This window comes from Trichomonas vaginalis, chromosome I (assembly GCF_026262505.1).
Source record: "Trichomonas vaginalis G3 chromosome I, whole genome shotgun sequence".
In the NCBI taxonomy this organism is placed as follows: domain Eukaryota; phylum Parabasalia; order Trichomonadida; family Trichomonadidae; genus Trichomonas; species Trichomonas vaginalis.
In genome coordinates, this window is record NC_067203.1 from 13,451,736 (window position 1) to 13,470,139 (window position 18,404).

The window sequence follows — 18,404 nt, forward strand, 5'->3', positions numbered from 1 at the left end:
TTAATAGTCTTTTTGGAAAATTAGCTTTGATAAGTCTAAATATGCTGAAAGAAATGACTTTTATTATGATTTGAAATCAAAGATTTTAACGATTATTGTAAACTAGATCCAGGCACAAACCATGAATTCCCACGAGATTGAGAGGCGCGGCGACGAAATAAAGCGTCAAGCCGAGTGCCTTGAAACGGGAAGACGTGGTGATAACAGAATTGTTATTAAGCTTGGTCAATTAAGCTCTTTCTTCAGTAGAATTGCGACAAATAAAACACCAACACCGCAAGGTAAAGAAATTTTAGCATTTCGAGGAGTAGATCCTATTAAAGCAGATGAAGTGTTAGAAAAAATCAAGAATGTTAAAAAGACACAAAAAATTGATAAACAAGAAACTGGATCGGCAACAATCAATTTTACTACCCCAGTTATCGAAGCAGATCAATTTAACCAAATTGCAATGGTTGGGGATAATCTACGTCAAAAAGCTCAAAAATCAATCGAAAAAATTAATTATCAAAACATCGAACGTGGACAAATTGGTCGTGTTCAACATCTTGATGTTGATGCTGCATTAAAACTTTCAGCAAATTCAGAAAAAGCAGAGAAATTAGCAATTGATATTAAAAAAGCGTTATTATCAGAACAAAAGTTAGATTTAGCTAAAGTACTACAAAAAACATACGATCCAGAAACCAACAGCGTCTTCTCAAGCTATTTCCGCCTATTGAAAGAAGATTCTGATCAAATTGGTTTTCTGAAGAACCAGTATCGAATTGCAAACTTTGGCAAGCTAGAAAAAGATATAAGTCTTCATGATGTTGAAGAAATATCTCAAAAGAAGCTTCCAAAGATCGACAATTCCATTGATCCTTATTGGAAAGTAATTTGGGTCGCATTTAGAGCCGGCCTCGATCGTATATTAAGAGAAATCAAGAGAGACAACGATAAGAAACAATTCCATCCTATAATCGATTTAATTTTACAAGAAAATCAACAAGATAATTCAAATGAAAACGGATCTATGGGATCTTTCGATGTAATGACACAAGATAATCGCAATCCTATATCAGCAACCATTGAAGATATCTGTTCTGCTCAGCAACCTTTAGAAGATGCTTCTCTCCTTGAAACTACCGAAGATTTTCTGTTCGACCAATTATATCCAATTAAGAGATCGAGCACGCCAATCATTACTAAGAATGTCCAGCAGATTATTTGGGATGAAACGGCCCAAATTGTTCGACATAACAAAGATTTTGAATTTACTCGTCCTCTTTTCCTTATTTTAACAGACCAGTATGATGAAGCTGCCAAGTGTCTCTTGGAATGCAACCAGCATCTCGTAGAAACTGCTCACATTTGCTTATTATTGTATCCAAAATTAAGAACACTTAAATACCTCGTTGGCGAGTTCATTGAGAAGTATGTTACAATTCTTGGCGAGGAATATTCCGATGTTGCCGCATTTTACCTTGCATATCTCACTTTACAAAAGGATTCCGACCCAACACCGGTCAATAGAGTTCACCGCTACTTAGTTAATCATCCGATGTTAACTATACCTCATGAATTTGTCAAGAATTTCAAGAATTGTATTCCGGATTATAATACTTTCGTAGATGACTCGAAAGATAAGGAAGCTTTGGCCAACGCCATCATTGTGCTATCTGTTCTAGAGAGATATGACCGATTCGACTACATTGATCATGATAAAAACAAAATTAACGCTCAAAATGGCGAAGATGGTAAGAATAATGATGGTAGTGAACAAGATAAGATCAATCTTAAGGATTGCCTCAAAATTATTCCAGAAGATAAATTATTAATTCTCACAGAAACGTTATCTCGTGATGTAGTGAAGAACCATTACGAGATGTGTCCTTATCTTGCTGGTTTGGCCCAAAAAACAGCCACACTTTGCTTATCCAGGGCAAATACACTTCCTGATACCGAAAAGTATAGATTATTCGATGTTTCAACGAAGATATTCGAAGAAGATGATGTTGAGAAACCTCTTGTTTATAGCTATTTCGATTTATACCTTGGATTCCTTGAAAATGACCAAGAAAGAATCGAAAAAGTCATTGAACAAGAAGAAATCTTCCCAAGGACTAAAGATGATATCAAGCCAACATTAGAAAACATTAAGGCATCTAAGGTGGACCCTTACGGAACAATGATTGGAGAAACAACTGCGAAAACAATAATTTATCTTATCAAATCTAATGAAGATCCTGATTTATTGAATGTTCTGTTTTATTATATTAATTTCTTAAGAGTTTCGAATGAAACTCACCAGCATATCATGGCTTTAAAGCTAGAGCGTAAATAATATATTATTTTTATATATATAATTGGATTTTTTATACAAAATAATTACTATTTTTAAGGAGGAGAATATGGTGATCTAAGATCATACAAATTTCTTTTCAAGCCTAAAATTTTATAATGAAATTCTTTTGAAACTTACGATTACCCTCTCTTTTTGAAATCAGATGGGAAAGCATCGTATTCTCTATCAATGATCAAATAATCTGAATATTCAATTAATTTGATTCAAGATATAAGTTTTCATAATTCATGTGGCATACTCATAAAAAGATTTAAGAATAATGCCACATGAAAAACACAATTTCTCATAATTTTCAATCTTCTAAAAAAAAATGGCGGAATATCGGTGAAAATTTACTTTTATTCAGGTAACATAGTATATGCTTACATTTTTATGATAGTAATTGAGCAAGTGGTATCTCCTTTACTTTATCAATATATTCTTTTTTCTCTTCTTTTGAATATTTATTAAACCATTCGTATTTAAGAGTCTCTATATCATCAGGGGAAGAGGCTCCCGTATCTATCAAAAATAGCTCAAAACCTTTGGCATCGTAAATGGCCTTTGCAGTTTTTTTGTATGCTTTGTTTAACGTTTGATTGATATCCTTGATCAGATTTGTTGCCTCGCCAATCAGCTCATCGATATTAAGAGTTTCGGTGCTCATAAGATGCTATTTATTTGAAGTGAACTTGGGAAAGTCAAAAATGAAAATAAAAAAATGAAATTGGTATTATTATATAGATTGCATGGTATAGCATATATTAGTTTAAGGCACCAAGTTCATAAATTTTGTGGGGTCTAAAATCCTTAGAGGTAGGGCAACGATAGGTCAAAAAGGCTTCTCTGATAGATTTCCTTGCCTTTTGGATATGCTATAATATATAGCCTAGCATGATAGGATATGATGTCAAAAGTTAGAACATAACTTAGGATCTTGAGAAAAATGAAAAACAAAAATTACATAAAAAAAGAAAAATTTTATCTAATTTGTTTTTTTGGACCGAATAAGTAATTTTATTGAATTTCAATACGACACATAGATTTTTTTATTAGTAATAAATATAATGGTTTACTATTAACAAGGAACCTAAACTAATGAAAATTTGATTTCAAATATTGTATATGATTATCATAGATTACCAAAATATATTGCTATTTATGAGGATATAATATTGATTATTAGTAAATCGTATAAATTTAATAAATATACCATGAATATTGAATGAATTTCTTGATTCATAGGGGTAAAACGCGCTTTTATATGATTTAGACAGAGAATTTATGAGATGTAAATAACACAATAAAGGTTTATATTGAATATTTTCTAAAAATAAATCGAAATTATAAAAAACAATACATTTATTCATTGAAACTACTTGGACAAATATGAAACAAGCATTCAGGCAATACTTTTGAGACTTCAACGCATCTGATAATTTTTATATAACTTCACCTCTTATGCTTAGAGTGGAGGTATTGAGATCGTATAAGTATAGATGAGCTCACATTCAGATATGATGTGTGAACTTCTGTTTTCACTGCAATTTTGAATCAGAATAAACTCAAAACAAGAATAAAATGATATACTCACTCTCTAAATGTGTTCGAGATTTAAAGTTGTATGAATAAAACGATTCATCTTTCGAAGCCTCCCATTTAATGAGAGACTTCGAAAGATGAATGTATTCATGTAGATGAAATACTATATATGACCATGTGTGATACTAAAGATATCAAAATGTTCATTTTTAAGTGCAATAGAAGGGTTATCTCTCGTAAAATCTCAATTTAAGGAAGATTTAGAAAGAACTCCTTTCCTAAGTAGATAGTGTGTGGTTTCTGTCTTTTGGTTGATCAGGAACTATGAAATTAAGTCGGACAGAAAGAAGTTCTTTCCAAAACAGACTCCAAATGAGTTGTTCGAAAAGAACTTCCTTCTGTATATGGATAATTGTAGTTACCGCACTGAAGTATGTGATTGTGATGATGGAGTTCTCGATAAATCTAAAATCGGATTAAGATTAATTGAAAACTCAAGTAATTCTTTGAAATCTTGTGTTGTCTGGCACTATAATAACCAAAGAATGAGAATATTATGTTGAATGATGAGTACGTGTGCTCGGCATTCGCCGAGCGAATTGAGTTTAACGTACTATGAAAAGTGACAAATTTGGGCTTTTTTTCCTAGGGTTATGATCTCTTCCTTTCTGCTCAATACGACAGAAATGAAAGAATGAATTTGTACTCCCTAATTGATTACTACAATCTGTATCTATCTTTAACATAGAATTAGCTGCATTGTGATTTATACTCCAGAATTATTCAATTTAAGATCAACCTCGTAAATTTTAATCATATTGCACCAATACTCCTACGTTGAGATAAGAACATGATTATACATACCAAAGCCCCATATTAAAAATCAAAATTTAGCACCTCCATTATGCAACCACATTATTCGTCGCAAATAAGTATATTTACGCATATTATGATGCATATTCACACAACTCGTATACATGAAAAGTTATTAAAATCAGACAAAATTATTGCAATAAGGAAAAAAAAACAACTTTATTATATATGTTAGTAATGAATTACAAATATTTCTACAAAGAATGCTCAATACTTCATATAATCTTCGAATATTTCTTATTACAAGTTAATACATTTTGACTCGAACATGATAAACAAAAGCTGACACGCTGATTACTACATTTATGAAAATATAGTACGTTTCCATTCATCTGTTTACTTGTTTTTGTTGGAATAAAATCATTTTTTTTTCTTTCATGAAATAAGAATTTTGCTGCGAAAGCAATATCTCTAACAATAATTAATACATTACGTCAACTCTGGAATGAGTATTTATCAAATATGATATCAAAATCAAAAATTAGTTGTTTTTTATGAGTAAAAACGATGTAAATTGATTATTTGACTAATTATCAAATACTTTGATTTTCCAAATTTTTTTCGAAATTGATTTTTTCATGTGAAAATTCAAATTGTTTAATTTCATTTTTGAAATTTTGAATTTTTTTTGGAATTTTGAGTTGATCAATTCAGCAGAATTGATAATGCTATTGCTTTAGGGCATACCACAAGGTGATGAATAAAAGGTGAACATTAACAAATTATTTTAAATCACAAATATCATCCTCATCAACTTTAATTCTAAAAAGAACTGTACTGAATTATGAAAATGCATGATTTACATTATTAAAATCTTTGAATGAAAATAGTACAAGATAAGTTTTTATTCATTTTTAATTAGATTTAAACGAAAAACTACTCCATATTAAAATTTAAGTCGAGAAATCGTATTTTGTTCTTATTTGTTAGCATTTTGTAGACATTCTAATCTTGAATTAATTTGTTACATGATATTATTAACAAATTTAACTGAAAAAATATGTTAATATGGAATAAACCATGATTATATAAGCTATCAATGCTATATATACATATGTAAAAGATTCATATTAACTCAATTAACAAAAATGATAGATTTTCATAAAGGTTCAATCTAGGTTCGTCCGAAAATTTTGATTTTTATATAGAAGACATAGTTTCATATACATAATTAAATTTTCAAACAAATTTGATCATACCATTTATTAAGCAGGATAGTATATTAATTACTATCAGTATAAAAATATAAAAATGATTATATTTAATTATTGCATAATTTAGTCAAAGAGTTATAAGCCTCAAGTGATCGTTATCACCTTCAATGCACGTATACTTTATTGATTCATAGATATTTAATCTATGTTTGACATGTTGTTGTCGTCATTCGTTTTGTTCCCATTCTTCCTAAGTTAGAATTAGAGAATACACCATCCACATCATCTAATTTGGTCCTCAGCGATAGATTGGTTCATTTTGGAGGAGTCCCATCAGACAGTTTTCGAGCACCAAATATCAAATTTTAATGTATACAAATCTTTAGTGATTTATCTCTTTTATGATGAGTAAAAGGTTTCTGCTCATCAACATTTGATTTCCGACATATATGATTTCTAATTGCAATTATTTACTTTCTTTTTATAATCTAACTCTGTGACTCATACCATAAATTAATTATTGGAAAGTGTCAATATGTTTGGCACAACGCATGGCGGAAGATACCAAACCATGCAGGGAATATGATACGTTTAAGATCTCCGAACTTTTTTCCAAAAATTTTCTATCGTTGCCCTACCTCTAAATCCTTTTTTCCAAGGATATAGCAGTGTTTCCATTCAATTAAAATATATTTACTATATGAAGTAGTCCATATGTGTGCATAGTACCATAGGCAGTTTCTGCTTAAGCTGTTCAGATAGCAAGATAAAGACATCCAAAAATAAGATTTAATGATTATGGAGCCTTATATATATAAAATTACTGGGTATTATATTTGGAGCTGTAGATAATTAATATACTTCCAAGCGCCTCGTATTGTGATGTGTAGGCATTTAAAAAACAGGTAAATGTTAATCATAAAATAAAACAAACAATTTATTGGTTTTTGACAACATTAATTAGTTCTGTGACTGGTTGTCTACATACAGGACAAATTGTGGACATTGCAGCAAATTTCAGGCTGCATTGTTGGCACATTGAGCAATGTCTGCATGGAAGAGATATAACTGTGGCTGGTTCTGAAAAACATATTAAGCATGTGTTTTGATCATTATTATCATTATCAAATGCTTGATCTTGACAAAATACTTTTGTAATTTCTAGTTTTTCATCTCCAGAGTAAATAGTATCGCTAACAAGTATTGGTTGAGAGTTTCTTTTAATAGTAAAAGAAAATACTCGTAAAAATTTTGGATCTCGATTTGAAAATGTAAATTTAACATCGAATTTCTCGCCTGGAGGACGTTCAAATGTATATATTTGATCATTTCCAGGTCCGAAAGAGTAATTGTTAGAATACGAATCATTCGTTATTAGCATATCGCCCGATTCTGAAGCTGAGAATGCAATTGATAGTTTATCAACTTTAATTGATGGAAAAGCGCATGAAGGAAGCCCTATTGGGCTATACACATCTCTTGCGACTTCTTCTCGAATTGGAATTACTGTACTGACTCCAATTTCTTTAAGATGGTTCGCTATTTCTTCATCAAGAACCTCTGAAACTTCGCGTGGTTCGCCGCCCCCTAAAAAAGCAAAGTTCTGTCCGGGAATCCCGATTACCGATCCCATCGAACTTTTGCAAAAGTGATGAGTAAAAAGCATATTTAATTAACATAGGATTTTTAATCAATAACAAACAATTTAAATTTAATGATCGCAATTTAATTTTGTTCACTAATTGAATTTTAAATTCCCTCTTTTAGTGAGCTTTAATATGGGGTTATTAATATATTTGATGGAAATCATGTGAAAATAAAAAACAAAAAATCATGACAAGAAATAAAACAAAAGGATACGTATTTTCAGATTGATTTGATTCTAATCAAGTTTGGCATTTGAGAAAATGAAATTAATAAAGTTCTTTGTAGAAATAAATCCAATTCCTCCATAAGATAACCCAAACATCAAAGAAATGAGCAATGATCTTGTTAAGAAAACAGTTGCACTTATATATGATCTGATTTCAAACTTAAATAAATAAAAATAAAGTGAATAAATAAAAATTGGAATCATTGCTGCTGCCGGAGCAGCAAATGAGATCCATTGCCAATGATAGTTCTCATTATGTATTCTAAAGTATATAAAACAAATAGATGCGCAAGCTGCAACAATATTTGACGTCAATGTAGATATAAAAAGTCCTGCGAATGAGTCACATGGTTTCTTAAGCCAAATGAAATTATTCAGATAGAATAATTCCGGTAAAATTGAAGAACAAACAAAAATTGTTATAAAAATGCAGCCTGAAAATCCAGACAAGTACCATGGTTGCGGAGGTATTGTGTGTGGTACAAGGGCTGTATCAAAGCTATTTCTTTGCAAATTATATTTATAAGATATTGCTCCTGAAATTGTTGAAATAAAGAGACATGGGAAACATATAAATGATATAAGCATCGTAACTGTGGATAAAGAAATGGAATATGGTGATGAATAGTTTGTAAAGAAATTAATTGATAATAAAATCATTAAATAGCAAGTAAATGGTAATATAACTGATGACAGAACAATTCTAAGCCATTTCTTATCAGAAAATAGAATTGATAATGATGATGAAAACCAACCTGAAATTATTGATGAAAATACATATGCAATTATGAAAGCTTGTATATAGCGGGTAGAATTATGGTCCTTGTTAAATGCATATGCATAAAAAGTTACGGATATTAATGTGATTAAGCAACTCATTCCATGAGAAACAAAATTAGCGAGTAAAAAATGATATTGAGGAGCATAAAACATGTCTCCATGTAACAGCATCCATCCTTTGTCAGAAGTCATCAAAAGATCGAAATCTTCATTATGAGTAGAAGGATGTTCGAATTCCGATTTCATTTGATTGTATATTGTTATTACTAATGAAATAAATAGTAATGCTTGAACAATACTACAGATTGAAGCATATTTTCTCAAAAGATGATCAACGAAATAATCATTGTTCGTATTAGGTGTCGGAGGACGCCCTTGTATGTATTTTGTAGAATAAACAAACTTGATTTGATCAGATGGTTTAACTTCTGTTAAATTTGACAAATTCAAAGTGAAATCAACAATCTGCATTCCATTAGTGTATATCGTAAAATAGAATGTTGTGTATAATTTGAGTTCTGATTGATTCGTTGTTCCAATTGGAACAAATTTTGTATTCTGATCAATTGTTATTTGATAGTTTTTGTGGGTAATTATTAGATTTTTAAGTATTTCTGTATCAGCTGATGTAATATTCATAGTTGCAAGTTCAATATTTGATTGGTCATGATCAAAATAAAGATGAAATCCGATATCAATCCCGTTGTTAGCAATAACTTTATCTGATATGGAAAGTTTTGGTTTAACTCTATCTTTAACCTGAATAGTGTTAAAAAATGGAATTGATAAAAGAAAGATATCCTCAGAAGGGGCACCTTGAATACCAATATTATTTGCATATCCGATAATGGTTTCATTATCTAGATAAGAATGAGATCCTGAGTAAGAAAGGATAACAAGATAATGAAGCATTATGACTTTTACGAGGAAATAAGTATTGAATTTAAAAACGATGAATACTTCAATTAATGCGATTTCTAATTTCCAACTCCTATATGTATGAAAAATTCACAAAATTAATCAGGACTGATATTGATTTTATGATGAGGAATACTTATGTATTTAAATTGAACATACGATGTTGTAAAGAAAACCCTTTTTATCCTATCTTTTTAAAAAAAAAATTATATTGTTTCGGAAATATCATAGAATAATAACATGTTTCAACATTTTATATGTATTAAATACATTTTGTACTGTTGCTTCCTTGTAATAATTCCACATTGACGATATGATAGGACAAAATATAGTTTTTTGTTGTTTTTATTGAGAAAACTAAATATACATTTAATTACCATGTAGAACTTAAAGTTAAAATAGATTCGATGATACAAATCTGATTTGAAAATGGGAAAATGATAGTCAAAATTATCTTGATTTGGATATATAAAGTTTTGAATCTTTCTATCGAATGCTCCTTCATTGAAAATTCTCATAAAATACTTATGTATACAAATTTTTTGTGTTCAAAGCACAATTGAATCAATTAAATTTAAAAGAACCAGAAACTTTAGGAATTAGATTGTGAATGAACATTGCCCAAAAACAATGAATAAACTATATTGAATGATATATTTGGCAGAAATACGTATAAAACAAAATCTTCACAATTCAAATTTGAGATGAACCGTTGGAAAGTAATGATTGGTATTTTGAATGGAGGTATCGAATTTTCATAGAAACCATATGCTTATTCATGTATTTGAGAATCAATTCATGTATTGGTGATGTTTATGAAGGGATCGAAATAATAACGTGTACAAGAACAAGCTCTCATTGAAATAATAAATATTGAACAGTTAGATTTCAAGAATTGACTTGGAGCAATGAATTAATTAATATCATTATAATGATCGCTCATTAAAAACAAAATGATTAAAAACAATATTAATAAATTTTCAGAAATATTTTAGAAAGAATCCCAAAGAGGAGATAATTATAGAAATGTTGCATTGCAAATCCGAACATTAATTTCATTTTACCAAAATCAACAAAATTAATATTAAAAATAAATACAATTACGATAAAAAACAAAAAATACTTTAAAAAGTCAAAAAACAATGAATCATAGACCATTAATTAAAATCATATTTGGATGCTAAAAGAAATATATTAAATTGAAAGAAAATACATGAAAAGAAAATTGAAAAATGAAAGAAGATAAAATATGCAGCATAATTCATTTGAGAAATTGTGAAATATTCTTTGAATCTTAAATTATATCGATAAAAAATAATTGAATTATTGAATCAAATTGAAATTAATTTTATGACAACCAAGAAATGATTTGTTAATCAAGAGCAATCATTTTTCTTTTCAAAATAAAAAATAATTGAATAATAGAATTGAATGTGGGGAAAGATGAATGCCTATTAATATTTCTCTATAATTAAATTAAGAATGAAATTGAAATTGTATTTGATAAAATTTTGAAAGAAAAATAAAATGACAGTAAACATAATAAAGCGTAGGAAAACTGCTCTAAAATGTTTTAAAAATTTAGATTCACAAAATTGAATCAATAGATTTTTGAATACTTTACAATATTTATATAAATTTACATAAATTTTTACATTAACAATAAATATTAGCTGCTTCAATGATGATTAAGTAGTTGAGAAATGTCAAACGGATTGAATATCAGATTTGATTTGTTCGATTCTTTTTTAGAGACGCTGACAATATCCGGAATATAAGGACTTACCTCTTCCCAGTGCTCTGCATACCAGCAAAGTAATGCAGTCCTATTTCTTTTGGCTAACCGATCAATCGGGATATTTAGTTTAGAAATAAGTGAATTTGCGATCAATAATAAGAATGCAGTAGTCAATTTGTCTTTGCATATTTTTTCTAGGCAAGCAGAAACAAAGTCGACTTTAATTCCTATCTGTTCCATTCTTGAAACTATCCTATTGTGATCTCTGAAACTTTGAGCTGTGTTCCTTTTATGTTTATTAATCCTACGTGTCTCAATGATATCCTTAAATATCTGTGGATCGATCTGGTCTAGCATGAAAATATGTTTTTGATATACATTCAATTTGTGTTTTGAATATTTCCAATGATATCTCAAAACCTATATACCGATATAACTCTGTTCTTAGATTCAGCATATATACAGAACAGAAAAAACTAAAGTCTTAATATGCATAATTAGATTGAAATGAAGCTTTCAAAAAAAATTGTTCGAGAAAGTGAAATCAGTAATAATATTATCGTTATATTATTGGTTCTTAGATTGCAGAATTATTTTTCAAAAAAAAAAATTGATATTCATTTGTGTTTTCTTTTGGAACATAAACAATATGAGAATATGTATGAGATTCAAACTATTTTTTATATTTTTTTTGAAAGAAGTATAGAATCAAAATATACCGGATGATTTTTGTTTTGTATAATATTGAATCACTTCCTGCTAAATGTTTTAAACCGTAATGTTCCATGTAAGTATTTTGAAATAATTTTTTTCTACTTTTTCATAATCACCTTTATTAAATGTTGCTTTTATCCATCCAAATTTTTATGTTCATTGAAATATAAACCATTTAAAAAATTCTGATAAGTATTTTTCGTTGTCCAATATATGATCCGATTATTTTCTTCTTACGAACTCCATCACTTTCATAAGCTGACAGTCTTGTATTCAAATCCTCAAAATTGAATTGAATCAGAACTCAAATTTTCCTATGTGGCCTTCCCCCAACTTACAATATTTCTTCTTAATAATCGTATTCATTTCCCGGTATAGCAATTTTTTGTGAATAATTTTTGAATTCTTTCACAATTCTCTAGCCATTTTTCTTCTTCATTAATTATTTCATTTTATACCATTTATATGTGAAACATAATTAATTATCATTTAACCATGAGATTACTTTTTTTTTCTCCCTCCAACTTCAGCGATTAATCATAATAATATAACTTTTATTTTTTATTCATTTCCCTTTGGTATAATTCGATTATATTTAAATTTGTTAGTTATCATTAAAAGCCAAATTCAAATGAATTCGATTCCATCCCTTTCACTTCTTTTTTCCAAGAATTTATTTAATCTCCTATTTTTCGGTTAATTTATTCGATCATCATTGTTTATTAATTCTTCATTTCGTTCGATTGCAATCGAGACGAAATAGAGTCCTTTAATAAGCACTCTTTTGAAAGTCCAATGCTCTAAACATATGTATTATAGGAGTTATGAAACTGTAATTTCGTTCAAGAAGGTAAAATAACATTCTTTATTTGTTCAAATTTAGTAAAAATGCATCAATGAAAGTAATTTTGATCCTTACTCGGAGAGTTAATTCTATATTCGCAATATGGAAGTATTTTAAAAATGAGAATATACTTTTGTTTCTCGAAAAGTGTCGTTTGGAAATTAAAAAGTGACAAAGTTTATATGAATTTTAATGAATCTCATGTTGAATTGGTAAATTCCATAACAGATCATTTCAAAGTGATCGAAAACATTGGAGATGGAACATACGGAAGTGTCCAGAAATGTAAAGACGAACGCACAAACGAAATCGTCGCGTTGAAAAAAATTAAAATCATAAATCAAAATGATGGGTTCCCGCAAAATACAATTCGCGAAGTCAAATTACTTAAGCAGCTACGTCATGACAATATTGTTCTCTTAAAATCGGTTGTTCACTCAAAAAGTGATCAATCAATTTACCTTGTATTTGAATACTGCTATTATGACCTTGACGCTTTGATACATATGCAAGATATACCAGAAGCTACCATTAAAACTATAATGCGCCAACTAATAACCGTTCTCTGCTATTTAGCAGTCAAAAACGTTGTTCATAGAGACCTCAAGCCTGCAAATATGTTTATAACCAAAAACAATATACTTAAACTCGGTGATTTTGGCCTTGCAAGAGAATTAACAAATAAAGGGCGTTATTCCGATAGTGTTATTACTCTTTGGTACCGTCCGCCTGAACTCTTCCTTGGGTGTCACGAGTACGGTCCAGAAGTCGATATTTGGAGCGCTGCATGCATTTTATACGAAATGATCGCAAAACAGCCATTATTCGCCGCACGTGAAAACATATCGCAAATACATGAGATATTCAAGATTTGTGGAACGCCGGATGACGACGATTGGCCAGAATGGAAACAATACGATTCTAACAAAGCTATGCTGTTTACTTCAGCAGCAAAGCTTCCAAACAGATTAAAAGAACATCTCAAGAAACATTTACCACCAGAACAACACGATATTATCGATTTACTTCTCAAAATGCTTCGAATGAATCCAAAGAAGCGAATTAGTGCAGAAACTGCAATGAATCACCCTTACTTCAAGAAGGCTGGGTTCGAGGTTGATCCAAGAACTCTTCCGGAGTTAACTTTGCCTGAGATGCATCAACTCAAAATTAAAGAAGCCAAGGAGCAGAAAAGGCATCATCAGTCACCTCAAAAACCTCATTTCGAACCATTACAATACTAACTTTTTTTTATTTATAGAGTTATTACTTTTTGTTCTTAATATTAAATATAGAATTATTAATTATAAAGATTTTTTCATGAGAAGATAAAGGTTCAAGCTTAATGGTGACGAGTGTATCGTATGAAGAGTAGCTCTTCTGGTCCTCGTGGAATGGTCTCTGTATTGAATTTGACTAATCTTTCTTATGACTGTTGATTGAGGCAACGGCTTCGATACGAGCGACCAGCAAAAAAAAGTTAAAAATGTTAATAATTCGAGCAAATTGATGAAACTTAATTTGAATTTTTTGTTGCATTGATCTAACTACATATCTATTCCTAAATGTTTGATTCCATACACGAGTACAATCTATGAACTGAAGGAGACGTTTTTGGGATCAATATCTGATGTGGGAGCCCTTCTAAGCCTTGATATCTCAATTTTTAAGGTAAAAAGCTATTATAAATCACAATATAGTGCTAAGTGATATTTATAAAAAAGGGAGGGAACTTCAACCTTTGAATGCATCGAGACTTCTAACTATTACCAACAGATATCTCTCCCTTTTTTTATAATAAAGATATTTTGATTTTGCAAGAGCATGTCAGAAAAAAAAATTTAAAAAAAATAATTCTCAAAGCTTGAAATCTCAATTTTTTAGGTATAAAGTTATTATAAATAAGGATCCCGGCTGGCTAAAAACCGCTGGCTATAGCCATTTCCCCAAAAAAATCCCTTAGCCAGTATCACAATGCTAATGCCAGGTGATATTTATAATAAAGATATTTTTGATTTTGCAAGAGCTCAAAAAAAATTTAAAAAAAAATATTTAATATTTAATTTCCGACTTTTGAACGAAGTTCTGCAAGTTCTGCCTTCAACATATCAATTCTCTGTTTTCTGTTATCATAATCTTCATCCTGTTTTGCGAACAATCTTGACGAGAAGTCCTCAATGCTCTTTTTTGTTGCTTCAACAGCCAAAATATCAGCACTGAGTTTTTCAGCGTAGAGACTTTCCTGTTTTATAGCTTGATTAATTGGGTGGTCTTCAGACTGAAGGTTCTCAAGCTCCATGGCCATCGCCTGCCTCAAAAACCCTTTGTTGTTCTCCTGTGACCGAATTGACAAAATTGAAGAAGCGTCACTTTTTGACTTCCTCGAGGAAGTAGAAAGTGACTTTCTTGGAGAAAACGACTCTTTTTGTTCGTACTGTCTTATCTCCTGCTTGACCTTCTGGATGTTCTGGAGAAGGGCATCGCGTTCGGACATCCACGCGTCGTCTTCTTTCACTGATTTGGCCTTACTTTCTTGTACTAGTTGTTGTCTTTCGAGCCATCTCTCCATTGATGCATCGGAAGCGTAGGAAATTCTAGATCTGTCATCTACTTGTGATGTACGGGAACTACGATTCGATCTGCCTTGTTCTGTCTTCAAATTTTCTTCGGTTTCTTTTAATTGCCTTTGTTTGTTCTTTATTTCTTCATCCAAGGCTTGTATCTGGTCATTCATGAGCTCAATGTTACTATCTGGATTTGTACTGATTTCTAGACTGATGTCGCGTATCTTTTGCTGATAATCTTCGCATTCTCTGGTTAATTTCTTAAATTCTTCATCTTGTTGGTTGATACTCTTCTGGATATTAGAGATCTGTATGTTCATCTGTTTCATGTCTTTGTTTTCGGGCTGGTTCTTTCGAGATTTGTTTGATTTCACTGATTTATTTTCGCTTTTGGCATCATTGGTCATATCATAGTCAACATAGCCTGGAATTTGTTGAATTAACTGCTCGTATTTCTTTTGAAGGGCTGCGTTGGCGAGTTTTTGCTTTTTGATTAAATTATTCATTTCCTTGATGACGTTCTGTTGGCCATTGTATACGCCGTTAACTATTGCATCGCGTACATCAAAAGCATTCATTCTATGGAAGAAGTCGCCGCTGTAATAACTTTGTTCTGGAGGTTCTGGGTATTGCTTGCGTTTCTCATCTAATTCTTCAACATTTAATTCTATAGTTTTTCCATCTGCTTTCATTTGTTCAATGTCATTAGTCATTTTATCGATTTGATTTAAATATTTCTCACGCATTTTTTCTTCTTGTGCAATTTGATAATTAATTCGCTCGATTTCTTCTTGAATTGCATCGTCTTCGTGTGATTGCGATATTTTTGAAGCTAAATCGGACTTTGTAGAAGCATCATCACTATTATTTGTGAGATTTTCTTCTTCTTGTTCCATTGGTACTTCATCATCTGGATCTTCGAGTTCTTCTTTTTCAATAAAAGATCCAGCTGATTCTATATCTTCGGCAGAGTTATTTTGCATTTTTTATTATTAAATTTATAAATGATGTAAAGTTTCCCGAATTCAGAAATGTTAAATAATTGATAGTTGGATTTAAATCATGATTTCCTAAATTAAATTTCTAAAAACTCCAATTCTGAAAAAAAAAACAATTCGTTACATAAATATGAGAATATACTATTAGAATGTGAGACAAAACTCATATTTGATGTACTCGCTTCAATTCCGATTTTAATTGTTTTGAATGTTAATTTTATTTTTTATCCTCTCGAGACAAGAGAATTCGTTTTTTGAGGATGTTATCGGTGATGAGTTGAACTACACGATTATTATGAATAGTAGTTATTTCAGCCCAACCCATTTTTCAAATTTCATATCAATTCACGTTCCACGTCTAAAACATATCTTTGTACATCAGTTCCTTAAATCGCTTAAGGAAATAAAACCTAAAATACCGGTTTTAATTGTTCTAAATCATTCAAAACCTTCAATTAGAAATTATATCAACGGAGAACTGTTTGTAAAGTTCAGATTCTTTCAAAATCTTGATAGTATTGATCTTTGTCTACGTCAATTACTTTGTGAATTTGAATTCACATCGAAAAAAGAAGATATTCTTAATTCCTTCGAAAATAATGAATTTACTCTTGTTACAACATTAGGCAATGAATTAATTGCTAAAAATTTATTCATTTCAGCTTCTGATTTAATACGTCCAGTTAAAATTTTCATGACTACTCAATCAATCCTTGAAGAACTCACAGACAATACATTTCTCTTATATTCAAGGGATTATTCCAAATTTACCCATTTTAATGGCAGTTCTGATGTTTATTACAAAAATGTCAATAGCGATACCAAATTTTATACGGTAAACAGTGTTCTTAAGGCAGATAATTCACATATGTTCATTCTAAAGAACGATTTATACATCGAAGAGAAGATAAATATCTCAGAAATCATAAGTAGAGTAGAAAATATCCATTTTCTCAGTGAAAATATAATAGAAACACTCCTCGAGATCTTTAATATCGATGTTGAAGATGATTCCCTTTGTATTTTTAAAGTTAAGAATGAAAATGGAAAAATTGAGTATTTTATCAAAAATGTTTATGATTATCGAGAATTACTAGAAGACAGAGGATTTTGGAGACAAGTACATATGTCAGAAACTCACAGTGGCCTTGTTCAAGGCAAAATTCTGAATGTAAACTCATATAATTTCAAACGCTTCATAAATCAGACCTATTCCATCCCAGTTATTCTTTATTATGATCATACGACGCCAACATCAGTTCTGAACAGTTTTATTGAAGCTGCAAAAATTATGGAAGATTATCCAGACATAAAGATCAAATGCGGACTCTTTAATACAGAATTAAATGAGAATAAAATGAATATGCCTTATCCAAAGGATATTCCCACTCTAATTGCAACAACTCCGTTTCAAATTTTCTCAAAATTTTCTGGAGAATTTACTCCACAAGAAATCGTTTATTTTATGCAAGCAGCAGCCATTGTATATAATTCAATGGAAATTGAGGCAATTCCTGAAGATTATTCCTTTGATGTTCCGAAATCATATATTTCTGATTTCTTAAAAGGTATTTTTGTCAAATGTGATCCATTTGGAGCAGGTTCTTACTATGATTACAGGTATTTCATGGAAGATGGCGATTTTATGAGCGATAACAGTATTTATCGCGATGAAAGCACTTTCCAACTGTATGATGGTATTGACTCTAGTGAGGAAAACTCTATGTCAAGGCACCATCATGGTCATCCGTTCTTAAGAGCAAATTACGCAAATATTTACGATGTAATCGGATCTCTCAAGCATAGCGATGTCATGATGCATGATAAGAATCATAAGGAACAGCTTCAAGCGCTAATTGAAAAATATGGAAACTTTTAATTTTTTGTTTTGTATTTAATAAAGATATTAGTATTTTCTTTCAGAAATCATTCTTTAATTCTGCAGATTTTTGTGATAACTCTACTCATAACATCTAATTTAAGATTAAACGCAATTAAGTATATCACCATTCATTTATTATACGCAAGTTCTATGATTAAGTCTAAAATTTTCTTATTTCTATGATTAAAATGGTTTTGC

General features: G+C 30.3%; 8 protein-coding genes across 8 annotated transcripts, besides 1 other annotated feature; 3 read left to right on the forward strand and 5 right to left on the reverse strand.

The window, feature by feature from the left end:
• Positions 1-46: 46 nt before the first annotated feature.
• TVAGG3_0980350 (uncharacterized protein) lies at positions 47-2,343 on the forward strand (the record flags this gene model as incomplete). Its single annotated transcript, XM_001313811.1, has 1 exon — positions 122-2,326. One exon carries the CDS (start codon positions 122-124, stop codon positions 2,324-2,326), a length of 2,205 nt encoding a protein of 734 aa, XP_001313812.1.
• A 325-nt stretch (positions 2,344-2,668) lies between these two features.
• On the reverse strand, positions 2,669-3,073 carry TVAGG3_0980360 (uncharacterized protein; the record flags this gene model as incomplete). Its single annotated transcript, XM_001313810.1, has 1 exon — positions 2,718-2,993. One exon carries the CDS (start codon positions 2,991-2,993, stop codon positions 2,718-2,720), a length of 276 nt encoding a protein of 91 aa, XP_001313811.1.
• Positions 3,074-4,434: 1,361 nt separating this feature from the next.
• Positions 4,435-4,482: a mobile genetic element.
• A 2,350-nt stretch (positions 4,483-6,832) lies between these two features.
• On the reverse strand, positions 6,833-7,528 carry TVAGG3_0980380 (ubiquitin-protein transferase protein; the record flags this gene model as incomplete). Its single annotated transcript, XM_001313809.1, has 1 exon — positions 6,833-7,528. One exon carries the CDS (start codon positions 7,526-7,528, stop codon positions 6,833-6,835), a length of 696 nt encoding a protein of 231 aa, XP_001313810.1.
• A 249-nt stretch (positions 7,529-7,777) lies between these two features.
• On the reverse strand, positions 7,778-9,460 carry TVAGG3_0980390 (secretion of lysosomal enzymes; the record flags this gene model as incomplete). The annotated part of the gene is made up of 1 exon (XM_001313808.1): positions 7,778-9,460. One exon carries the CDS (start codon positions 9,458-9,460, stop codon positions 7,778-7,780), a length of 1,683 nt encoding a protein of 560 aa, XP_001313809.1.
• A 1,675-nt stretch (positions 9,461-11,135) lies between these two features.
• On the reverse strand, positions 11,136-11,611 carry TVAGG3_0980400 (uncharacterized protein; the record flags this gene model as incomplete). The annotated part of the gene is made up of 1 exon (XM_001313807.1): positions 11,145-11,561. One exon carries the CDS (start codon positions 11,559-11,561, stop codon positions 11,145-11,147), a length of 417 nt encoding a protein of 138 aa, XP_001313808.1.
• Positions 11,612-12,944: 1,333 nt separating this feature from the next.
• Positions 12,945-14,327, forward strand: TVAGG3_0980410 (STKc CDK like domain-containing protein; the record flags this gene model as incomplete). Its single annotated transcript, XM_001313806.1, has 1 exon — positions 12,945-14,006. The coding sequence occupies one exon, from the start codon at positions 12,945-12,947 to the stop codon at positions 14,004-14,006; it is 1,062 nt and encodes a 353-aa protein (XP_001313807.1).
• A 487-nt stretch (positions 14,328-14,814) lies between these two features.
• Positions 14,815-16,325, reverse strand: TVAGG3_0980420 (uncharacterized protein; the record flags this gene model as incomplete). Its single annotated transcript, XM_001313805.2, has 1 exon — positions 14,822-16,309. One exon carries the CDS (start codon positions 16,307-16,309, stop codon positions 14,822-14,824), a length of 1,488 nt encoding a protein of 495 aa, XP_001313806.1.
• Positions 16,326-16,527: 202 nt separating this feature from the next.
• TVAGG3_0980430 (uncharacterized protein) lies at positions 16,528-18,203 on the forward strand (the record flags this gene model as incomplete). Its single annotated transcript, XM_001313804.2, has 1 exon — positions 16,620-18,203. One exon carries the CDS (start codon positions 16,620-16,622, stop codon positions 18,201-18,203), a length of 1,584 nt encoding a protein of 527 aa, XP_001313805.1.
• Positions 18,204-18,404: the final 201 nt, after the last annotated feature.